This window comes from Rattus norvegicus, chromosome 13, assembly GCF_021556685.1.
Source record: "Rattus norvegicus strain SHRSP/BbbUtx chromosome 13, alternate assembly SHRSP_T2T, whole genome shotgun sequence".
NCBI lineage: Eukaryota > Metazoa > Chordata > Mammalia > Rodentia > Muridae > Rattus > Rattus norvegicus.
Window position 1 is genome coordinate 94,506,440 of NC_141546.1, and position 22,700 is coordinate 94,529,139.

The following is a 22,700-nucleotide window of genomic DNA, read 5'->3' on the forward strand; positions in this document are numbered from 1 at the left end:
ACCTGTGGAGTTCTCAGAACGCAGACTCTTCTTGGCAACCTCAGCCAAAGCCCCAAAGCCCAGACCTACAGCCAGCCCTGGAAGGGTAAGAAAGCAGGTGCCTGAGTGGCTGGGACCAGGCCTGCTGAGCCCAGGCAGAGGACCCTGCAGTATTCTGGTGTTCACTGGGTACCCAGACATTCCGAACAGGGAGTAAGTAAGAACACACATTGGTGGTTTTACAACAGTCAGCTCTGGGTAAGTGCCTCCTGTGACTTTACAGCTCTCAGCCATCACCTGTGACAACCTACACTCATGAAAACACACAGACTCCATATTGGGAAGGACCAACATAAATGGGAAGGTGGAGCAGGCCTGGTCTGTGGACCACTTCCTGGCCATACAACTAGGGAAGACGACCGCTCACTCAAGGTGCAAGAGCACCAGTAGTCTTAAATGTTCTAAGTTATCACTCTATTGATATAAAACAGATAGCAGTAAAAGCTGGGATGGTCCACAACAATGGGGCGTCCCGGCTGAAGTCCATGGGGCCAGGACAGACCCTGCCCCACCTCCCCTCCCATGCTGGCAGCACTGGCAGTGACTGAGAACAGCAGCCCTGGAGTCTTTCCTCCCAGCAGGTATGACGGAGGCCAGACAGAAAGCCTGGGAGTCTGGCTCAGGGACCACACCTTCCTGGGAGCTCCCTTCCCAAAGGCTGTACAGGACAGGCATGCCACTCAGAGACAGGGTGAGGGGTATGAAGCCATTCTCCAGCCTTTCTACAACAGTAATGCATTAAAGAAAAACGCTAGATTTGGCAAAAAGTTGTGTGTGACCACACATGCTGTTATCCTAGCATTTTGGAGGCTGAGGCTCAAGGTCACCCAAGGATACAAAGAAAATTCCAGGATATCCAGGAGTACATATGGTGACCTTGTCTTAACAAAAACAAAAAAACGAACAAAAAAACCCCACTCAAGTAATTTTTTAAATGCTTATAATTAAAAGGTAATTCTTTTATACATTTAATACTATATTTACCCGCCACTAGGTGTCACTGCATGCTCTACTTTGCCCACCCTTACAGCAGCTCCTACCTCAGAGGTCACTAAGAGAACCAAAGGCGTCAAGTGCCCTCTCTCAGGTCTAAGGCACGGCAACAAAACCACTTGTTTATTCAAAACAGTCAGGCCAGGGGTGACAAAGGAAGTCTGTGTCAACTACATGCATGACTTTTAAGATTTCTGGAGGCCATTAAAAAAAGATGAGAAGAAACATGGCGAATAAACTCTAATGCATTTAGCCTACCATATTCAAAATAGAAGCCAACATAAAAACGGAAAGCATTTTCCATCTTGGGTGTGTGCACTGTTTTCAAATCCTGTGGGAAGGTACGTGCATAGTACAAATGGGACACACAAGCCAAACTGGAAGCAGCCACAGAGACAAACATAACAGGCCGGTGCCCTGGGACAGGGGTACCACTGTGGATGCCTGGTGGGGCAGGCACCAACCCTTTAACACTCCTCCTACCCAGGCCACTCTAGAGGGCCATGGGCACTGATTAAACATTAACTTCCCACCATCTGCCTTCCTCGCCGTACCTCCCACAATATCTAACTTAGCAAAAGAAAGGAGGCCAGGCAGCACTAACCTTCAGCAATGTCCCTCTGGAGCCCTTTCAGCTTAGAGCAAGCCCTGAGACAAGCCCACAGAAAAGGCAGGCAGCATCCCCAGTCATGGGCTTGTTCAGCTGCACATACAGCACTCAGATCCTAAGCGTACCCTGGCTGGGCTCAGCGTTCTGTCAAACAGTTTTTGGGTGTTTCTGGGCTCCCAGGCAAAACACAAATTCTACAATGGGGTTGGGGGATATTAAACAAATGTATGAAGGAACATTCTAGAAAAGAGGCCTCTGGCTCCTTCAGTTGCTGCACCAGACCCAGGAGCTGCCAACAGAGGGACAGGCTCCCACGGCAGGCAGATCAGGAGGTAAGAACACGCTCACCCAGATAGCCATCATGCTCTTGGCCTCCCAGGTTCTCTGAACCCAGGCCTGGTATGTGATTCTTGGAATCCCCTGCCCAGCTCAGCCTTCATCCAGAGCCAGGTAAACCTGGGGTAACTAACTCTGCGATGAGGGGAACTTCAGGTACCCTGCTCCTGCACCCAAGGACCTCACACAGCCTCTCCTACTGTGATGTGTCTAGAAGGCTTGTTCTCCACGTGTCCCTGAGAGAGAGTCACTGCTGGCAGTTTGACCTTCCTCCTGGCCTGTAGCAGCACACTGCCCATACACAGAAAGCCCTAGTACTTCTCAGTAAAGATGGTTTGCCATCAAGGAAGGGAAGTGACAGGGCACAGAACTCTCCCGCAGGCAAAGCAAAGGTACAGTGTGCAGGTTGGGAGCCTATTCTGGGTAACTCGGGAGCCTCTCCTAGCCTCTCCACTCTCAGGTCCCCTCTGGAGGTCACCAGAGAAGCAGTCACTCCACTCCCTACCATTAGCACATGTGGGAAGAGCAAGGCTTTTATCAACAGGGGCCTTCATGAGCAGGCTGGGTGATGGAGAGCAGGCCACACTCCCGCTGGTGCTGCTCTGCCTGCTGAAATCTCAGGGCCTGTTTACAACACAGGCTGGAAAGGGCCTCTGCAGAAGCAACCAGACAAGAGCACTGAGACACCAGGCCCTGTAGGCCAGGCCCTACCTGCACTCAGGAAGAACCCAGGGTCGTGTGTGTGCTAGGTAAGATCTCCGCTCCTTACACCACATCCTCAGCCCTAAACCCCACTTTAATTAATACACATGGCTAGTGTCCTTTGCGTGGGTACTAACAGCCTACTTCTGATGAATACCTGCCATCCAACAGCAGCCTCCCCCACAGGAGCTGCAGCCCAGGAAGAAGAGGAAGAGGAACAAAAAGGAAGAGGCAAAGCTCCCTGAGGTGTCTTCTCCCAGGTCCTCTGCTGCTAGGCGGGAAGATGGGTGCCTACTTATCGGGCAGGCAGCTCAGATGTCCCTGCACAGGACAGAGGTCTGTGCTCAGCTCCATCTCTGAATCTGTACAGAGCAGCAGCCATTCCCAGCATGTTCCTGTCAGATTCAGTGAAGAATCTGCTCTACCCCACACCACAAGCACCATGACAGACTGCTTCACTGAAGATCCAGAAACAGTGCCCACAGCTTGAACCTTCTGAACCTGCCTGTTGTTTCGGCCACAGGTTTGGCAACAATGGAGAGAAAAGAAAATAACTGATACAGACAGATATACAAGAGGAAGTACTTGCCAGGAAAGGGAAGACAGAAGGTCCTGGGCCTCCCTGGCCAACTCAGCACCAGCTCTGTCATGACCTTCCAGAACTGTTACGCAGCCATTGCTCCACGGCCAGTAAGCGAAACAAGCCAGCAAAGCTGGTCTTTTGCTGTTTACAGTGCCTGGACCTGGAGAACCCCAGAGGAGTGCTAAAGCTTCATAAACTGCACCCAGAACCCACATCACAGGACCCTGCTGCAAATGGCCAGCGCTCTCAACAAGACCTTTGCAGGTGAGTGAGCAGTGTGTCCACACACTCAGTGCCATTCCAGAAGAGCACAGGGATGGTAGGGTCAAAGGCTGCTTGCCTAAAAACAAGGACAGATGAAGTTCCAAGCCTGAAGCAAACTGAATGACTTTAACTGTCGGCAGCAAAGGGCCACAGTCTGTCAGAATCACACTAACAGTTACAGACTGTGGGATCTGGTAAACAGGTTCCCCAAATGGCTGGTCCCAGAGCAAAAGGTCCTCTAGGGAGCTAAAGGGCCCAGTGAGGCGCCAGTACTCGTGATATGTCTCCTTCCAGCAAAGACTGCTCAAGAACGACCGGCCAACTAGTCCAAGCTGTAGCTCGTGGCAAGGCACAGCCACACACCAGCCACAGGGATAAGCCAAGCTGAGGCTGGAATCCAGGAACCAGGTCATAACCCATGAGAAAACAGACCCTCAACAGCTACTTCATGGGCAACACTGCCACATACCACCCAATGCCAGCACAGCTGGATTCCCAATCACTTCCACCTTAATGTACAGTGGCCACCTCCACCTTCACAGGATAAACAGGGCAGGGCAGTAGAGGAGGGGCAGCACAGGGTACATGACCACCTCACCTCCAAAGTTGGCCAACCGCCCAATCCGGGTAACTGGCACCTTCCGCTCCCGAGCCCGCTCACTGAGCTGGAGGGAAAAAACAAAAGAGGCCTATAGGACTGACAAAACTAACGAATGAGCCAAGACAGCCTGAGGTGCATGCTGTGTGCACCTCCCCTCTCCACCCCTGCTGGCAGCACTGGACAAAAAGACTTCCACGTATTTCTAAAGTCACAGTGGGGGAGGGGTGTTGGCAGGGGGTAAAATGAGGGTCAACGCCAGCCTCACTGGGAGTAGAAACCACCCAAGTCCAACAGTGATGCCTCTCAGGCCTACCATCTGCTTGTGTGGCTTGCTCTCTGGGCGAGCCTTGGCCTGACGGGCCTTTTCAATGTCTTCAGCGGTGAGGCCTCCCACAGGGGCCTGGTCCTGGTGGAAGAATCTTCGCTGGATGCTGTTGGCCAAGAACAAGTCTCTACAATCTACAAAGAGCCTTCCATTGACTCTGCCCAGAGGAGAGGTAGCCTGGCCAGAGAGCCCTGCTTCCCTGAAAGGTCCACTGGAAACATAGGCAGGAGCTGGGCCCTCCCTGTGGGCATGACCCAGGGATGAAGACAGTGGCTGGTCCAGGGAGGAGGCTGTGGAGAAATCTGGGGAGCTTCCAGCTGCCTGTGGTGTTGAGAACTGAACTTCGGCTTCCAGATCTTCGAAGTTCTCAGTGGCATATGAATCTTCATGCTTATCCTGACCCTGAGGAGAACAAAGGCCAGTGTGAGGGGCAGGACTGGTCTGGCGAGGATACTTGCATGTGACTGCCAATCAGCCCTCTCTAACCCTCCAAAGGTGATTGATGCAGCCTAAGACCTGAGGTCCACTTCAAAGTCTAGGAGACCGCAAACAGCTCTCACATGCTTCTTCTAGAACCCTGCTGTGTGATCTCAGGCAGGAATCTATATACCACTGGTCCCTGCTATAGGACCAACCAAGGCCAGGGAAGATGCCCATGGCTGTAGCAACAGACTCCTCCTCTATAAAGCAGAGCCAGCACTGAGCCCATGGGGCTGTTAGGAGAGAAGCCAGGACAGATGAGGAAAGCCTGCAGAAGCATAAGTCACAGAGCAGCAAGTGACAAAGGCAGAGCATGGGTGGGAGCACAGGGCAGCAGCTCCTCACAGCAGACAGAGCCCACCATCAGCTCACAGCAGACAGAGCCCACCATCAGCTAGCATGCAGCTATGGTTAACAGACACGGTCAGAGCCTGGCTGTCCTTGCCAGTCAGATACAGAGAAAAGAGGCAGAGGATACCCCATGTTTCCTTTGTACATTATAGGTTCAAACTTCAAGCCCAGACTCATTCTAATTTTTAACCTGGGATGAACTTGAACAAGTTCCTAACCACTCTCAGTGACTTCTGCATCTGAAAATAGGGCTCCCACTGTCAGACAGCGACAGAGTTACACTCAAGGTCACAGAAACTGCTGGTAAGGGCTATAATTAAATAGCACTGTGTCCTAGAGAGAGGGGGAGGCAGACCTATGGCCATGTTCCCTGGTCCAGATGAAATATGAGCAAATGTCATGGCCTACGTGCTGCCCACATGTCATACAGCCACACAGGGAGATCTGCAGCCCATGTCAGCTCCTTGAGATGCCCTAGGGACTAAAGCTCTGCTCTCCTAGGAAGTGGGTAGACTGGGCGCTGCTCTCACCTTGCAACACAAAACAGACTGAGAGCTGATGTGACCCATAAGGGGCAGAAAGCAATAGGCAGGAGAGCAGGGGTCCAGAGCCAAGGCTAGCTCTGCTACCCAAAGTCCCAGAGTAGAAGAAACACAGCACACTGGGGCCCTGGGGACCTCTCTACAGCCAGGGAAGGCCTGGTACAATGAGCCTAGGTCAGAATCCCTTCCTGCCCCACAACTCCCATAACCTCCTAGTCTTTTTTGTTGTTGTTGTTGTTTTGTTTTGTTTTTTTAAAAAGTTTATTGGTGATGACTCAAAAGGGTGTGGGGTGGGAAGGCTGAAAGTCGGGGAACCTCCTAGTCTTGTGTGACTGCTCTTACATACAGTAGCTGGGTGTTCCAAAGGACCCCTAGTGCCTGAAAGGGCCCCAGCGACTGTAAGCACCTGATGAAATGTGTAAGTAAGAGGCATACAGGATTCCCAGAGCAATCCCCAGACCTCCAAGGTAGAGAAAAGCAGCATGAACCTAAGTATTAGGGACTGAGGAGAACCCAGGTGACCACTGTGCCAGGGTTCTCCCCCATGGCAGTGAGTTATCTGTCTCTGTCTCAAGTGACTATATAATGTGAGGGCAGGAGGAAGTCCTGGGTGGGAGCTGACACACTGGTGGAGAAGGCCAGTCTAGAATACAGTCTTAATTTGGAGTGACCAAGAGCATTGGAGCAAGCTCACTTTCCAGGCTTTCTACAGGATCACCACCCCCCTACTCACCACCCAACCTCAATTTCAGGACGACAACAATTCTCACCCTATCACCTGATGTAAATCATGGGTAGAAATAAGCGCATAGCACATGAGCAGTAGGGACCTCAAGAATACAGGATATAAAGATTTAAAATCAGAGGTACCTATAGGGTGAGGAATTCTGTGTCACTCTTATGGAGGAAGGAGGGGCCTGCAACTCCTGGCCCTAAAACTGAGACAAGGCTGGGGACTGGGATAGCCTTGCAACCAGAAAAGCATGAGACCTTTATCCAGAACAGTAAAAAACAAAAGCTTGTTGGTTAAGCCTCCCAGTCTGTTGTCTTCTGTTATAGTAACAGCTTCCTCACAGAGAAACCTGATCTGCCCGAGTATGACAGCAGAACATGCCACTGGACAGAAAGGGCATGGTAATCTGCAATGCATGCAGGCACACGAGGGTATGCACGCACGCGTGCGCGCGCGCACACACACACACACACAGTCTGTTATGATGCTGCTTTGGCCTAAAACCCCGCCTTGATATAAGATGCTGAGGTTTCACACACACACACACACACACACACACACACACACACACACACACACACATACACAGAGTCTGTTATGATGCTGCTTTGGCCTAAAAACCCCCCCTTGATATAAGATGCTGAGGTTTCCCGGACCTTTGCCCCAGCAGCATGAGGGAGAGAGGGAGATACTGCCCTCACCACTCTGGAAAGGAGCACCTTCAGCAAACAACAGGTCTTGGCTGAGGCCCAGGAAGCACTGCCTACAGGAGGAGCCTTCAAAGGCTGAGGCGGACCTACACATGAGCCCTGCTGTGGACTGCATGTTTGAAATCTAACCCACTGCATGCTAGTACATAGAAGATGATTACATCACGAGCACAGAGCCAGAATATCGGCCCTTATTTGATGCCAAACCTACTAGAGCCTCAATCTTGGTCTTCCCAGCCTCCAGAACTGAGAAGTAAACAGTGTTATTTAAGCTTCTTAACCTGGTCTTCTCACACACTGTCCTACCCTATGCTAAAATGACAGTAGGACACAGTAGCCACTGGGCGCTCCAGTCTCATCTACAAGAACACAGGATGTCAGGTTTCTGTGTCCTGGTTCATTCCCTGACCTCACTGAGAGCTCCAAGTCTGGCTCTGCCTACCAGCTCCCCACAGCCATTGCTGGAAGGGCCCTCTCACCTGCACCTTTCCAAAGACCATGCTGATCTGCTCCACAGCTGTAGACTGCAGGGCCCTGGCTGCCAGGATGAGCTCCCCACCAAGGCCCAGGTTCTGCAGGTGAGTTTCCACAGCTGCCTGGGTCAGCTTGGCAAGGCCTTTGGCCACCATGATGGCATCCCCCAACATAGCAGCCATCCTTCAGGGCTGGAAGAAAAGAGGCCAAATTAGGAAAGGGATACCACATCTGACATAGAATGATGTACTCGCCCTGACCAGGTCCTGACTGAGCAGAAAGCAAAACTGATGGTTAGGTTTTTCTGATGATCTCCCCTTTCGATTGAGAAGTGCGGCAACAGGAGAGGAGCAGGGCGCAGGGCAATGACCAGGACTGCATGCACTTACCGAGGTCTGAGCATTTCCTCACCTGCTCCAGAACACCTCTGAAACACCTCGGCACAGAAGTCAGTGCTGTGGCCAAGCCAGGACTTAGCATGTGCACTGACTCCTAGTCTAGGGCTTGTCCTTCTGAACCACAAGGGGAGGCTGATGCAAACACAGCCCCTCCCTGAGCAGTTCCCTGCAGGACCTTATGATGGTGGCACCTCTCCCCAGGCCTTAATACATGAGCGTACCTGCCTCTTTCAAATCATTGATGCATCGCCCCGTGAAGCAGGAGGCAGCCACTCTCAGACTGAGGTACTGAGAGGACTCCCCTGAGCCACAGGTCAACCAGGGATTCCATGCTACAATTCACCCCTGAGAACAGCAGACAAGGCACACAGGGCAAGAAAAAGAACATACACCACTATGGAGGCCTGCTGCCTGCCTCTACTGTGTGCCTCCTTTTCCTCTCCACTGGTCATAGTGGAAAGTGTTTCTGAATGTAGGTCAGGGTCAGAGATGCTGAGACCCAGGGTGCACAGTGTGGTTGGGGCCTGGCCTAGTTGGTCATTAACTACCCCTGAGGCATGTTTATAGGTTAAGATCAGTCCTGTTAACATGCTGGAAGCAAAAGAAAATCAGGGAGAGCCAGAGATCCCACTGCAAGCAGCACCATGACCAAGGCAGGGAGCCGAACTGGGCAGGCCAGGTCAGTCAAGAACACGGAGTCTACTTTAAGTCCCAGGGACAAGAAAGCCAGAAATGCAAAAGAGGGATGTGAAGGGCACTTCAGTCTGGGACTTGCATAAGGTATGAACTGAGCAGGGACCCTGACTCACAGACAGCAGAAGAGAGGACAGTCAAAGGGGCACCTGGATTCCACCTTTCACTCCATTAACTGAGAGAGGCACAGATGGGGAAGGGCACACAAGAGCACTAGCAAGCGTCCTGACCAGAACAAGGGGACATCTGAGCATGTCAGCCCTAGTCACTCCAAGGATTCCAGCAATCTGCTCAGTCCCAAGGCATGACAGAAAGAGACCTTTACTTAAAAGTAGAACTGGGGTGCACGTGTGTCTGTGAGAGTGTGTGTGTGTGTGTGTGTGTGCGCGCGCGCGAGCACACGTGTAAGAGGGTGGAGAGAGGGGGGTGGGGATTTAGCTCAGTGGTAGAGCGCTTACCTAGGAAGCGCAAGGCCTGGTTCGGTCCCCAGCTCCGAAAAAAAGAACCAAAAAAAAAAAAAAAAAAAAGAGGGTGGAGAGAGGACTCAGCAGTTAAGAGTACTGACAGCCCTCACAGAGAACCTGAGCTCAGTTCTCAGCATCCATACCAAGTGGCATACAACAGCCTAGCTGCAGGGAGTGATGCCTCTGGCCTGTGCCAGCACCTGCATCGTATGTACACACCTACACACAGACACACTGTCTTTAAAGACCTTAAAAGGAGAATTGTTATAGCACAAACTCACTACCAAACAGGAGCTATGAGGCTGTGTTTATAATGTACCCTTGGGTAGTAACTTTCCCTTCAAATACTAGCAGTTAGCACACAGGGCTAAAACTTTCTATGCACCTCTTAATATTCATAAACAATCCATGGCTATCTGTCACTGAGAAAAGCAGAATCGGAGAAGGCACTAAGTAGCCAAAGTCACCAAACAACTTCTCAGTGGCCCTGGGGGTTGAGGGTAGGGTACGACAGCCCTGGCCTGCTTTGTGCCTCCTCAAACACTGGACTGACAGACTTGCAAGGAGAAGGCACTGTTTAGTCACGGCTTGCTGAACCTCCAGTCTAAGCCAGTAGGTTTAGAAAACAACCGCATCGGGGTTGGGGATTTAGCTCAGTGGTAGAGTGCTTGCCTAGCAAGCGCAAGGCCCTGGGTTCAGTCCCCAGCTCCGAAAAAAAAGAAAAAAAAAAAAAAGAAAGAAAACAACCGCATCACACTCTAGGTTTCTGCTCTGCACCCCTCTGATTTAATGGCATAAACAGTGAATGAACCCATAAACCAAACAGCCAGTACTGGTAAGGCAGCGCGCAATCAGAGTCAAGCAGGCCTGTTAGGAGCTCCTGACTCTCGGCAGCCACCACCCTCGACACACACTAACACATCCTGTCCACTACCCTGAAGTCTAGACAATACCCAGGCCTCCCACCGGGGACCTGGAGAGCCTGGAAGGGTGGCTGGATTTTGAAGGAGATCTGTACCGGAAAAGCACTCCTACTAGTGGCCCCAAAGCCATCATTATGTCCCAGGAGTCCCCAAAATCAAGCCTTACCCTGGACCATCTTTAAATCACACCTAAAAAGTCAAGACACAAGTCTCCCACAGACTGTGACCACTGCAGTGACAAAACCTCACTCTGTCTACTGCCTGACACTGACTCTCCCCAGAACACCCACCTAGACCCATGATGTTCAGACTTTGACCTGAGGCCTGACGCTAATTCTGCCTGAACTTTCCATCTAAGTTACTCTACCCACACACTAAACTTCTATAAGAACAAAGCCGGTGAGTGGGCCTACATGGCCCACTGCACTAGTACTAGTAAGAGTTTAACCTTTAAAGCCATTTTAGGTCCTTTACACAACCACAAGGCAACTGTGGGGCCCACCAGAAACCAACACTGACTCCCTTCCCGCATACAAGTCCACTACTAAAACAAACAAACACACACACACACACACACACACACACACACAAGCAAACACTCTTAAAAGGGAAAATGAAGTCTCTGCATTGGGAACTGTGAGTAATAATTATCTTTTTCAGTTATTTTCCAAACCTTTATTTTTTCCCCAGGGCTGGGGACCGAACCCAGGGCCTTGGGCTTGCTAGGCAAGCACTCTACCACTGAGCTAAATCCCCAACCGCTTTTCCAAACCTTTTTATTTCACACATCCTACTTTCAAAACGGCAAATAAGTCATCTTACTGGAATGAGTAAGTTGGGGCTGGAGACAGTTCAGTGGTTAAGAGTAGGGCTGCTCTTGCAGAGGGCCCGGGTGTGGTTCCCAGCGCCCTCATGGTGGCTCGATCCATCAGTAACTCCAGTTCTAGAGACTCTGGTCCCTTCTTCTGGTCTCCATAAGCACCAGGCAGGTACATAGTGCATATGTACACATGCCAGGCACACATAGTTAAAAATATTGTTTTAATTAATTAAGAAGAATGAGTCATACTTTCTTTCTTGCCTGAACAGTTATATATGAAATGCTAGTGCATTTCAAAATGGTGCCAAGTCAGCCCTGCCCTAGATAGCGCACCCCCAGATTCCCTTGTAGATTTCTGCTTTCCTCAAGTCGGCAGTTCCTGCTAACAAGCACAGCCTACTCTTTACAAGCATGTAGACTTCAAAATTACTGTGGCTGGTCCATGGCCACCCCCCTTAAGTAAACATTTTTTACCCACTGTACAGAGGTTACACTGGGCCTCCCTCACAGTACAAAGTGAACCAACCGTTCACAGCCTTATCAACACAGGCAGCTTTCTGCAAGGAGTCTATCCTCCCTCGGCAAAGAGGAGGCGAGGAGCAAATGACTACCAGAAGGAAGCTGCTCTCCACACCTCTTCTCTTTCTGATTTTCAATCTTAAAGACCCTATTCCCAATTCACCACAATCCCACAGTGACTGACAATCAACCAACCACGTCAGGCACTGAGCTAGGAGGCATTTATATCACAGTTTACATCAAAGCTCAGGAACCCTTTCAGACTCACAAACCATGCCAGCACCATGATTTCATGGACAAGTATTCGAGCCCTCATGGGCATGTCAGCCCCACTACCCTCCCTACCCTCCACCAGCCCTGACAACAGTACCCTGCTGGTTTGGGGACACTGTTTCTGAGTAAATGTTCTCCTCTGAGGGGAACAAAAGATCCAACAACCTCAACTAAAGCTGTGTAAGAGAGTAGATGCTCGTACCCAGAGAGGACGCGAGTGAGGAACTATGCCAGCAACCTTCATGCATATCACTGTACCTGGCTCGTCCCTGCAGGCCCTGGGTCTAGCCGTGTGCCCATAGCACATGTAAGCACATCTATAATGAACACCTCACCAGGGAGGCACTGGAGGAAGAAACAAAGGAGGTCCTGCCTTGTGAAATACCATCTTCAGAGCCTAGGCATGGGCCCAGTGCTGCCACCACCAGCCAGGTGACTCAGGCTCTTACACACCTCTTCTGTTCCTAATGTTAAATTTGTATTGGCAAAGTAAATAAAGACAGTCTCAAACAAGACAGAACTGCACTGAACGAAGCTTTCCCCTGGCCACAGAGCAGTCTCAGAAAGAGGCACAGGCCGACCAGAGGCCAATGTCCCCAAGCTCTAGAAGGTTTTCCTGCTGACCATCATTTGCCAACCTTCCTGAATAAACCTTCCGGAGCCACCTCCTGGAGCCACACCCTGGCTGGAAGTTATCTGGGGAATTGAGGACTGACAAACATGCCCAGGGAACGTAGGCCTGCCCAAATACAGAGAGAGATGAAAGCCAAGGAAAATGGTTAAAGCTTCCTGCAGCTTTGACCCACAAATAGAAGCAACCCCGCTCCAGCTTCAGTCTGCAGCAGAAGGAACTGGAAGGCTTGACAGACAGACCAACTGCCATGCTCCCAGGCTTCTGTGTTTCCCACAAGGTGCCATGTGCCAACCTTGAGAGCCCTTGTCCTTCCAGAAAAGGGGAAAGGAAATGGGGGGGGGGGGCTGGCACCCCAGACCAAGCTGAAAGCCTCCACAGAAAGACATTTCTAAAGCTTCCACCTGCTGCTTCTGTCTCCTGAAGCCTAGCTTTACAACTACACAAACCCTTCTGATACTCCATTCTCCATGATTCCTTCAAGACCTTGAAAAAAGGAAACCAGAAGGGATCATACAAAGACAGTGACCCCCAGAGCCAATGCCAAGAACTCTCTGGGCTGTCACTTCAAAGGTTCTTCCTCTCTGGGAGATCCCAGGAGGCTAGTGAGTGCCTTTGCCCCCGTCCCAGTGAGGAACCTTCTTCTTCCTTTGGACATAAGCCTGTGGATTTCAACCCTCTAAGGGAAATAAAAAGTCCTATTACATCCTTAACATTTCCTTTTCTGACAAAAAGGAAAGAATGTAAGGACTATTTCCTCCGAGGACTCAGAAGGAATGCATTAGAGTAAACAAACTTGAGAACCAAAATCCTCAAATCCCCATTTATTAGATTTGCCCTTCGCCTAAAGGTCACACGTCAACAACCATTGGTAATAGACCTCAGTCACCGAACCCCAGGCCTCTGTCTGCAGGTCAAGCAATGTCCTACAGTGCTAACACTTAATACTAGATATAGAAGAAAAAAAGGAAATGGAAGAGAACAGTCCCCTATTCTTCCTTCAGCAAGCAACAGTAGGTGTCACCACCGAGCCAGGCCTCTGCTTACATGGGTCCCCATAGGAACCCACACCAAGAATCTCTGCCCCTTCTCCCTAGACCATCTGTCTGATTACACCCCCAAAATCTGGTCCCAATCCCCCAAACTACATTCTTTTAAAGTGGATGCATACGGTAATTCTGCTCTAAGGATGGGTGTGTGAGTGAGTGTCCAAATTATCTTCTATTGTTGTGTTAAAGACACCATGGCTAAAAGTACCTACGGGAGGAAAGGTTTATCTGTCTTACATATCCAATCACAGCCCAACATTGAGGAAGCCAAGGCACGAACTAATAAAGTAGGAAGAAAGCTGGAGCAGAGACATGGATGGATTCTGCTTACTGGCTTGCTCCTCACGATTTGCTCAGCCTGCTTTCTTATACAAGGCAGAAGGACCACCTGGCCAGGAGTAGCACTGACCACAGTGGACAGATCCTCCTACATCAAGAAGAAATCAAGACAATACCACACCTGCCTACAGGCCAATCTCAGGGGGATTTTTTAAGATTCGCTCTTCCCAGGTCTCGGCCAAGTTGACAAAAACCAATCAACAGGGTGAACAGGTATCTGGATAGGATGGAGCAATGTGGCAACTTACACACCACTAGAGAAAGTACTGACAAAGACAGTATACTGCGTGTTCCCTGGAGGGAAAACACGTCATCACAGAGCATTTAAAGGCATGTGCCTTTTGCTGGGATGTTAGAGTCTTCAAAGATTTGTTTTCTAAATTTCTGTACAGAGAACATGTATTATTTGAATAATATTAAAACTGTGGTTTTTTGAAACCCCTTAAATATGTTGTTGAAGAAAATGTTTTAAGTAAGCACACAAATATGTAGTTTCAAAAAAAAAAAAAAGATTCCATATCCTTCTAGTACCTATGTAGGGTAGAATGGACAGTAGGTTAAGGGACAGACCAAAAAGCTCTGGGCCCTTGGTCAGCCCTGGTCTTCAGAAGACACCTCCCCTAACTGGCTGCCAGGCGCATAGCATGTAGGCATCTGACTTTGGGGAATAAGGTCCAGCTGCCCTTCTCAGAATGGTGGTGAGAAAATCACTTGGCACAGACCCTTCCTTCCTCCCAAGTGGCCCTGCACCAGAAGGTAGAAACCGTTAATGAGTGCCAACTCTACACACAAACTCTGGAATTTCTAACTTAGATCAAATAACAAGTACGGCGACCGTATTTTCTCAACAGGGAGACAAAGGTGACTAGTGTCCTTCAAGGCCTGGGGTAAGCACAATGAGACTCCAGGCCATATCTACTCTCACAGCAACCAGCAAGCCTGGAAGAAGTGAGGGTATTCTACAAGAGGCGGTTGTGCCGTCTTGGGAAACAATGAACCCCAAGGATTTAGAATCCTCCTGGGAATTATACACCAAGAAAAGAAAATGGCTTAAAACCTGGGCCTCCCATGGGGGAAACTTTTCTCTCAAATGTTTATTTGCAACTTGTCAGCCCTGTTGCAGGAGTGTGGGCCTAGGCAGTAGACAGTGACAGGCAGAACCGCATCTTGACCAGAATGGTTTGAGTATATGCCTCGATTCCTATTTATACTCTCCCCTCATGTAAGGGGTCAGGACATGGGGGTGGGGTGATCACTGGGTCTCTTCCACTGAAGAAATCTCCTTTTTCTGATTTTCACTGTTATTTTTGTTCTTTTAATTTGGCTTATCAAAGATGGGTGGCTGAGTCTGGCTCGTTAAAGCAGCCAAGCATAAACTCTGACCCTCACTCTGATAACACTACTGCCCATTTTTATAAATGAAGTTGCACTGAAACACAACCATGTGTATTCACTTATGTGCTTCCCACAGCTGCTCATTCACATTTCTTGATGGTTTGTTTGCAAGAGGGACCAATTAGCCCACAAAACCCGAAATACTTATGTTCTTTCCTTCAAAGATGAAGTTTGTAGACTCCAATTCTAAGACAACAAACTATAACCATAATTATTCCAGAACATCACCAAAATTGTCTCCTAGCAGGCCAATGAGGATGGTCCTGGGACAAGGACTCCCACCCTATCAACCTCATCTCCAGATATCAACAAATGAACTTGACCCACCATTCAGAGCCCGGAGACCACCTTTTACTGGATTACCTAGGAAGGGAAGTCCTCCCTAGAGCTGCTCATGAGTGACAACAGGAGGACGTGTCGGACAGATGTCAACTCCCTGTACAGAAACCACCTGTATTCTCCTTCTCACGCCACACAGAAAAGCCATTGTCAGTCCACGGCTTGAGCTCTTACACATCCACCACCTCATTAACACTTCGTTCCTTCACATTCAGTCTCTCTAATCAGTCCCTGCTGGACAAACACTGAGAACTACTACAGAGCGGAGCCAGGGTTGTCTGCTGGTAGGCAGGCAGCAGACCGATGCCCCAAGCCTCATGCAAGGCACTTCTTGACTACGGGACAATGGTCAAATACTGGAGAGCCACACTGGCTGGTCAGTCTGCCCTACACCAGTTACCATGAACCCCAGCCAGATGTAGCCCTGGTAGCACATATTATAATTCCATACCACTCTGGAGACTGAAGCAGATGGATCATGAGTTTGAGACCAGTTTGAACTACACAGCAAATTCCTATCTCAAAAAAACCTACATATTAAAAATATATGTGTTAAAAAGTATTTGGCTCAGGTAGTGGCCCAGCAATAAGGTTAAGACCTCTATTAGTCGCTTGGTTTGAACTCTGGCTCTCCTGCCAACCTGCAAGTTAAATTATATAAGTTTAGCTCTGTCCCTCAGTTTTCTCACCTGCACTTGAGAATAGACTAGATCCCTCGCATGAAAGTATTTAAGGTATTTATGGCATGCACTGGGTATCTAGAACCATTTATTGTCGTGATTATGAACGCTGTGACCATTCGGATACACTGGTATAGACCATAAATAACTAAAAATACCTTTAAAAAAAAAAAAAAGCTCTCCCTGTAAATTCCAGGATCCCTTCTGAGTCAGGGAGACTGGCAGTGCTAGGTTGGTCCTCACCGGGGTGCTTTATTTAGCAATGTAGCATGGGGCACCACCCCAGAGAGGTGTTGGGTATGCTGCCTGCCAGCTTAGAACACCTTGGAAACATGCTGGACATAAACACCCACAGAACTCCTCACGTCACTGATGAGCAGAAGGAAATGCTCTCTTACCCACTAGTACACACATGCAGACATGGGCACGGCACCAGCCCCCAGCTCAAAAGCAGTTTTTGAGAGTCAGGCTGCATGATTTCATGAGTCTGCAGACACAAGCATGTGTTTCTAGATTCACCCCATTCCTGCCTACCAGAGGGAAGGGGGAGAGCGGGGAAAGCAGGCAGCTGTTGCCCAGGAAGCTAGTCTGCTCTGGCTATTCACAGGACATTCTAGATGAGAGAAGGACATTCTCAACAGACCTGGCCACAGCAATGCCCAGCCTGCCCTTTGATGCCCGACGGTGGCAGTGGCTACCAACACCTCAGGGAGTGAGACCACTCAGTCACTTTCCACTTTCTCAGAGAACTGAGTTGTCTGTGAGCATGTCAAATGGCAACCACTGGCAAACTATCAGCAATGTGTTCTGCCTCCCTTTTCCATGCCAAGACTGGAAACAAACACACACCTGGCACTGTATGTGAACAGTCTCCAGGACATATTGCCCAGCCCAGAGAACAGCAGGTCTTCTAGTTCCTGGACACTTAAACTACAGGCTGACAGACAGACAGACAGACAGCAAAGATGGGTTTCTGGCTTCAGCTTAGATACCAACTATGTATGACCTCCAGGACACAGGTTCTGTTCCTGAGGCCAGTGTATCCCTCTTCCTCACATGTAAATCAAGACAGTGTATCTATACTTGGAGTAAAGGATGATAGGAGGCAGGGTTGGGTATTTGGCTCAGTGGCAGAGCGCTTGCCTAGGAAGCACAAGGCCCTGGGTTCGGTCCCCAGCTCCGAAAAAAGAAGAACCAAAAAAAAAAAAAAAAAAAAAAAAGGATGATACGAGGCCACACAGAGCTCTTTCTGAAATGATCTTTTCAGATTTAACCAGGTCTGGAGGGAATAATTCTTAAACGAATTAGGAAGAACCCATGTAGACATTCTACGAAAACAGCAGGGGAGGTAGGCTCTGGGCTGACTTCACAAAGGTACAAGCAGAGAGTCTACATAACTCAGGAAAAGCCCAGTCAGTGCAGTGCAGTGTACAGGTAGAAAATGGGGAGACATCTCTCTGCTGTAAACACACACACACGCACACGCATGCACGCATGCACGCGCGCGCACACACACACACACACACACACACACACACACACACACACACAGAGAGACCCCCACAGGATTCCCTGTTCCCCCTATATTTAGCTCCTATACCTCAGGACCTACCCCCTCTGTAACAGCCCCTTTGCTCCCTCTACTCTAGAAATAGGTGACCAGATATGCACACCTTCAAATTCTTGTTCCCTCGTCTCAGACCCTACTCTCTTCCAGTCTTTCTTGTGCATGTCCCCTTTTACATAAGCCCTTCCTCTCATGCCCAGCCTCCCTACACCAAACACAGGGAAGTTCCTGCACACTCTGATCTCCTAGGAAGAGCGCGCGCGCGCGTGCACACACACACACACACACGCACGCGCACACACACACCACTGCCCCTGTGACATTGGAAGTGCAAGCCAGCGGGACTCCTTGACCTACCTCCACTTCCTGTCAGCCTCACTCATTCCCACAACTCTCCCCTCAACCTCCTTCAGCAACCTCTCCTCACCTGTTCCATACTCTGCAGCTGAGCCAGCTCAAGCAGGTCCTAGCCCTCCTGCCTCCCCACTGTGTACTGTCTTCTGAGCTGCTTCCTTCTGTCCATGAGCTATTCAAGGCCTCCCCATCCTCAGGCCAGGTAGACTCTCTGATTCGAGGTACCCACATCTGTACCACACACCCATCCCAGTACAAGGCACACACGGAACTGTGCTAGTGGTTAAGATACAGTTTTTTCAACTGTTTGGGAAATGGGTGAATTTAGTACATGTAAATTATATCATAGTAAAAAAAGGCTAGAATAAAATAGTTCCAATGGCACTCAGCCCCATTGTTGTCACCTTCCCCCAAACTAGTTCCTTCTCTTATGACCTCTATTTTCAGTACTGACATCATTATACAACTTCTTCACCATCTAGAACACTGACCCATATATCCTACCTGTATATATTCAGTCCACACGCTGAGTCCTATGGTCTCTCTGATTCCACTACCTGTGACACGGGTCACCCTATACTTATAGGCTGCCCCTCCCTCCCCTTCATGCCCATCCCATCACACAAGCAACTAGAGAAGAAACAGGACCTTTGAGCTCACCCCCCCCCTTCCCCACTGGCTCTCCTCAGTTCTTGACTGTTAACAAGAATGTTAAAACCATTTCCAGTTGCCAAACCAAGGCAACTCTTTTGATATTCCTGTCTAATTTTGCACACAGCTCTAGTTTCAACTGACAAAGATAATGACTCGTGTCCGTGACTCTTACTGGAAAATTATCCTGCCAACTTGTGAGCTTCCCAATATTAAACCTTCCTTAAGAAGGAAGTGATTTCCCTTCCATATCTTTTTCTGTGGCTAACAGAGGGCACTCCGAAAACCCCTACTTGGAATGTTCCCCCTCCCCCAGCTACGGAATCCTGACACATTCCCACAGAAATACAAATTCACTGTAGAGGCTGGGGATATTTTTCTTTTCCGATGTCTTATCTTTCATGTCCTCTGGATAGCCATCATTTTTAGGACTGAATAATAAATTCTGGGTTTCATGGAAAGCAAAACGTAGACCCAAAGGCAAAGCCTCTTGCTCTGCACAAAAGAAGACATGGTTTCTGGTACTAACTATAAAAATGTAAATAAATTCTACAACCTGTATATGTGCACACACTACATCAAAACACCTGCATGTGTGTGCATGTACATGTGTGGTGTGCAGCCAGACACTCCCCACAGACACAGGCATGCTCTCCTTCCACATTACAACACACACGTCTAAGCAAAATATGTGGCTAAGAAAAGTGTGCCCTCAGGGGGCTGGGGATTTAGCTCAGTGGTAGAGCACTTACCTAGGAAGCGCAAGGCCCTGGGTTCGGTCCCCAGCTCCGAAAAAAAAAGAACCAAAAAAAAAAAAAAAAAAAAAAAGAGTTTGGAGTTGGGAAGATCTGTCTTAGGTGGTTCATTAGCCCAAAGAGAATGCAGACTGCCTCACTTTTCCTACGTGCCACCTGGCCCCAAAATAATCACAATCCAGCTGTTTTCATTATTCACAAAGCTAAATATAGCATCCAAAGCTACCCTCGGAGTCGTACAGGTGCTGCTCTTGTAAGACAACAAGCCCCTCTACCCTCTTCTCAGAAGTGCCTTCCTCACTCCGAATATTTCCCAACCGCCTCCCTGACGGCATGGCCACCCGCCATAGCACAACTAGATGTCTGGCATGATCATTAGTCCAAATCCTCCGGCAAGAAGGTTGGCCTGACACACCCCAGCTCCAGAATCCTGTTCCAGACATCAAGTTCAAGTTAGCCTAAATCAATTTTCTACAGAGCTGCAAGCCCAACCCAGATTGGATGTCTGCACACAGCCTCTGCCCCTTCAGGAAGCCCAGCCAATGGAGGGTCCCAGCACCCAATCCCGCCCCTACAGCATTCTCTGTCCCCGCACACTCAGAAGGTGGCTTGGCTGTGTTATGTGACAGCTTCTGTGCCAGAGAATGCAGGAGTTGTCCAAACTGCTAGTGTCTGAAAAAAAAAAAACAAGAGGAAGGACCAAAAAGAAACGAAGAAAAGGAAAAAGGGAAGGAACTTCTTCCCTGACTTCACCCCAACCTTCATGAAACCCAACAGCTGGCCTGAACATATAGTCTAGTTCTGACACGAACTGCAGCCAGAGCCCGATGCACAGTTCGAGGGTCTGGGAACTCAGAAACACTGGGAGAAAGGCAAGCACGTGCGTGGACGACGCACAGGCCCGCTAAGAGGGCTCCGGGCGCCCCCAGGAACCCACGGCGTCACGCGCAACCCTCCGCTCCCTGAGCCAGATCCGGGACGGGAAAGGGCTGCACCGTAACCTGGCCCTGAGGCTCCTTGGCTGAAAGGGAAACTTGCAACCCAGGCCGCACTCTGTCACTTGAACGTGTTAGAATGAACCCCGGGGTTCTGAGACTAGCAGCGGGCCGGCAGGCGGCAGCCTTACCGGGCTGCAGGAAGGTAGGCTCCTCCGTCAGCAACACAACGCCTCCGCTTGCTCGCCCTGCTGCGAGCGAACCCCACACGCTCCAGTTCTGTTTACCTTCTGGCCCGCGTGCGCAAGCCGCGCTCCGCTTGCTCCGCCTCCGAGCTCTCCCATTGGCTGAGCCGCTGTTAGCTGCCCCAGTGCCACAGGACGTAGTGGGAGCGTGCTCGCCGCGTGCGCGGCTCACAGCCAATAGGGACTGAGGGTGGAATGACGGCAACCAATGAGACGCAGAGAAGTCCCTAATCTGCCTGTTCGCTGTCTTTTCTCCAGGGTTGAAGTGAAGTCTTGTTGTTGTTCTGCGTGTGCATCTTGAGGATTGGCAAGAGTTTACGAGGCCGCCATGTGCCGGTCAGCTCTGTACCGACTCTAGCTTAGCCTCCTAGGAGCCTGGACGGGAGGACCTCAGATGTTTTGCTGCGATCACAAAGGACCCCCACCCCCACCCCAGGGCCTAGACGAGGCTGGGGTTTTGCCCTGTAGTGAGGGCTTCTGCCTGGGTTCCTCAAAATGTATTTGGACTGAGGAAGTGTTATGGCGCTGACACCACAAAGTTCTAAACCCTCCAGCTTTGTATTTAGACTAATCGTGCTTGCTTATTATGAGCGCCAATACAAAACAAGGATCCATTTACAAGGTGAAAAACAGCCCCAGGAGTGCTCTCAAGTCCCTCTGTTGACACATAACAGCCCGCTGGGATTGCTTACCCAGAGAAGATAGGATTGCGACAGGACCATGCCACCTTTGTACCGAATGGGAGGAAATACCTAGCCTTCGAGCCTTTCCAAGATGCTTCCATGCCAGCTCAGCCCTTTTTACCCAGCAATGCCGGGCCAGCTTCCCTCTAACATACCTAAGACAACTGCTATCCTCTCCCATGGTTTATTTTCCGTTTTCGTCAGATTGATATGATTTGGGTCTTATTCCTTGGAAGAATATGGCCTATTTTATTATAGTTAAAAACATTTCTCTTTTGATCAAACACACATACACACATCGAGAGAGGGAGGGAAAAGAGAGAGAGAAATCCTCATCACTGCAAGTTAAGAATTCCTGGGAGCTCCTTTTCAGATATGAAAACAGTTTTGTGGTTACGTTTTTAAGAGTCTTTATGTTTTGTGGATGCATTCCAAATTACTGGCAGACAAAAGTAATATGATGCATGGAACTAGCTTCAAAATACTAAAGGGCTGGCATACTGAATGGGATGGGCTATGACTCAGTATTTACAAAAGGAGAATGATAAGTATGGGGTTCACGTTATGTGTCTCTGTAAGTCTCCAAAAATAAAAAGACATTAGGAAAGATATGTGTATCTCTTTTTCTAACCACCACAGAGAGGAGCTCATGGAGGCAGAAGCCCAGATGTGGTCAAGATTCGATTTCAGCCATAGCCCAGAACCATAGTAGGAGAGAATCTTAGGCCAGGGATGTCATCAAGGAGTACTTCAAAAGCAAGAAGTGAGCAAATGAAAATTTAACGTATTTAGGCCCTGAACTTCATTGGCTGCAGCAATAGGGAGAATGAATCCAGTACCTTACCTGGGCTTCACATGGAGCCAGCCCCAAGGGCATGAGAATGGGAGAGCTGGCCCTACCACTTGTCTGCCCTGTGGTAGCATGAGGGAAGGAGACATACCCCACCCCCCAAAATGCCCCTTGCCACCCGTAGTAGGAGGGATAGGTTCATGAGAGAGGGAGAGCTTGCCCTGTCCCTCACCAGATGAGAGCAAGCCATGAACCTTGTCCTATGTGGTTTGAATATGCTTGACCCAGAGAATGGCACTATTAGGAGGTGTGGCCTTGTTGGAGTAGGCGTGGCCTTGTTGGGTGGTCACTGTAGAGGTGGGCTTTGAGACCCTCCTCCTAGCTGCCTGGAAGATGGTAGTCTTCTCCTAGTGACCTTCAGATCAAGATGTAGAACTCTAAGCTCCTTCTCCAG

General features: G+C 49.6%; 1 protein-coding gene across 3 annotated transcripts in view; it reads right to left on the reverse strand.

Annotated features, from left to right (window-relative positions):
- Coq8a (coenzyme Q8A) overlaps positions 1–20,873 on the reverse strand; it is a 28,856-nt gene extending 7,983 nt beyond the window's left edge. Inside the window, exons 1-5 of one of the 3 annotated variants that reach the window (XM_087581270.1) lie at positions 20,816–20,873; positions 7,749–7,934; positions 4,442–4,855; positions 4,126–4,192; positions 3–77 (exon numbers count right to left, since the gene is read on the reverse strand). In XM_087581270.1, coding sequence (XP_087437396.1) covers positions 3–77; positions 4,126–4,192; positions 4,442–4,855; positions 7,749–7,925 — 733 coding nt within the window. In that variant the 5' untranslated portion in view covers positions 7,926–7,934; positions 20,816–20,873. The other 2 variants (NM_001429620.1, NM_001013185.1) reach the window with 2 other exon arrangements.
- Between the last annotated feature and the right edge of the window lie 1,827 nt (positions 20,874–22,700).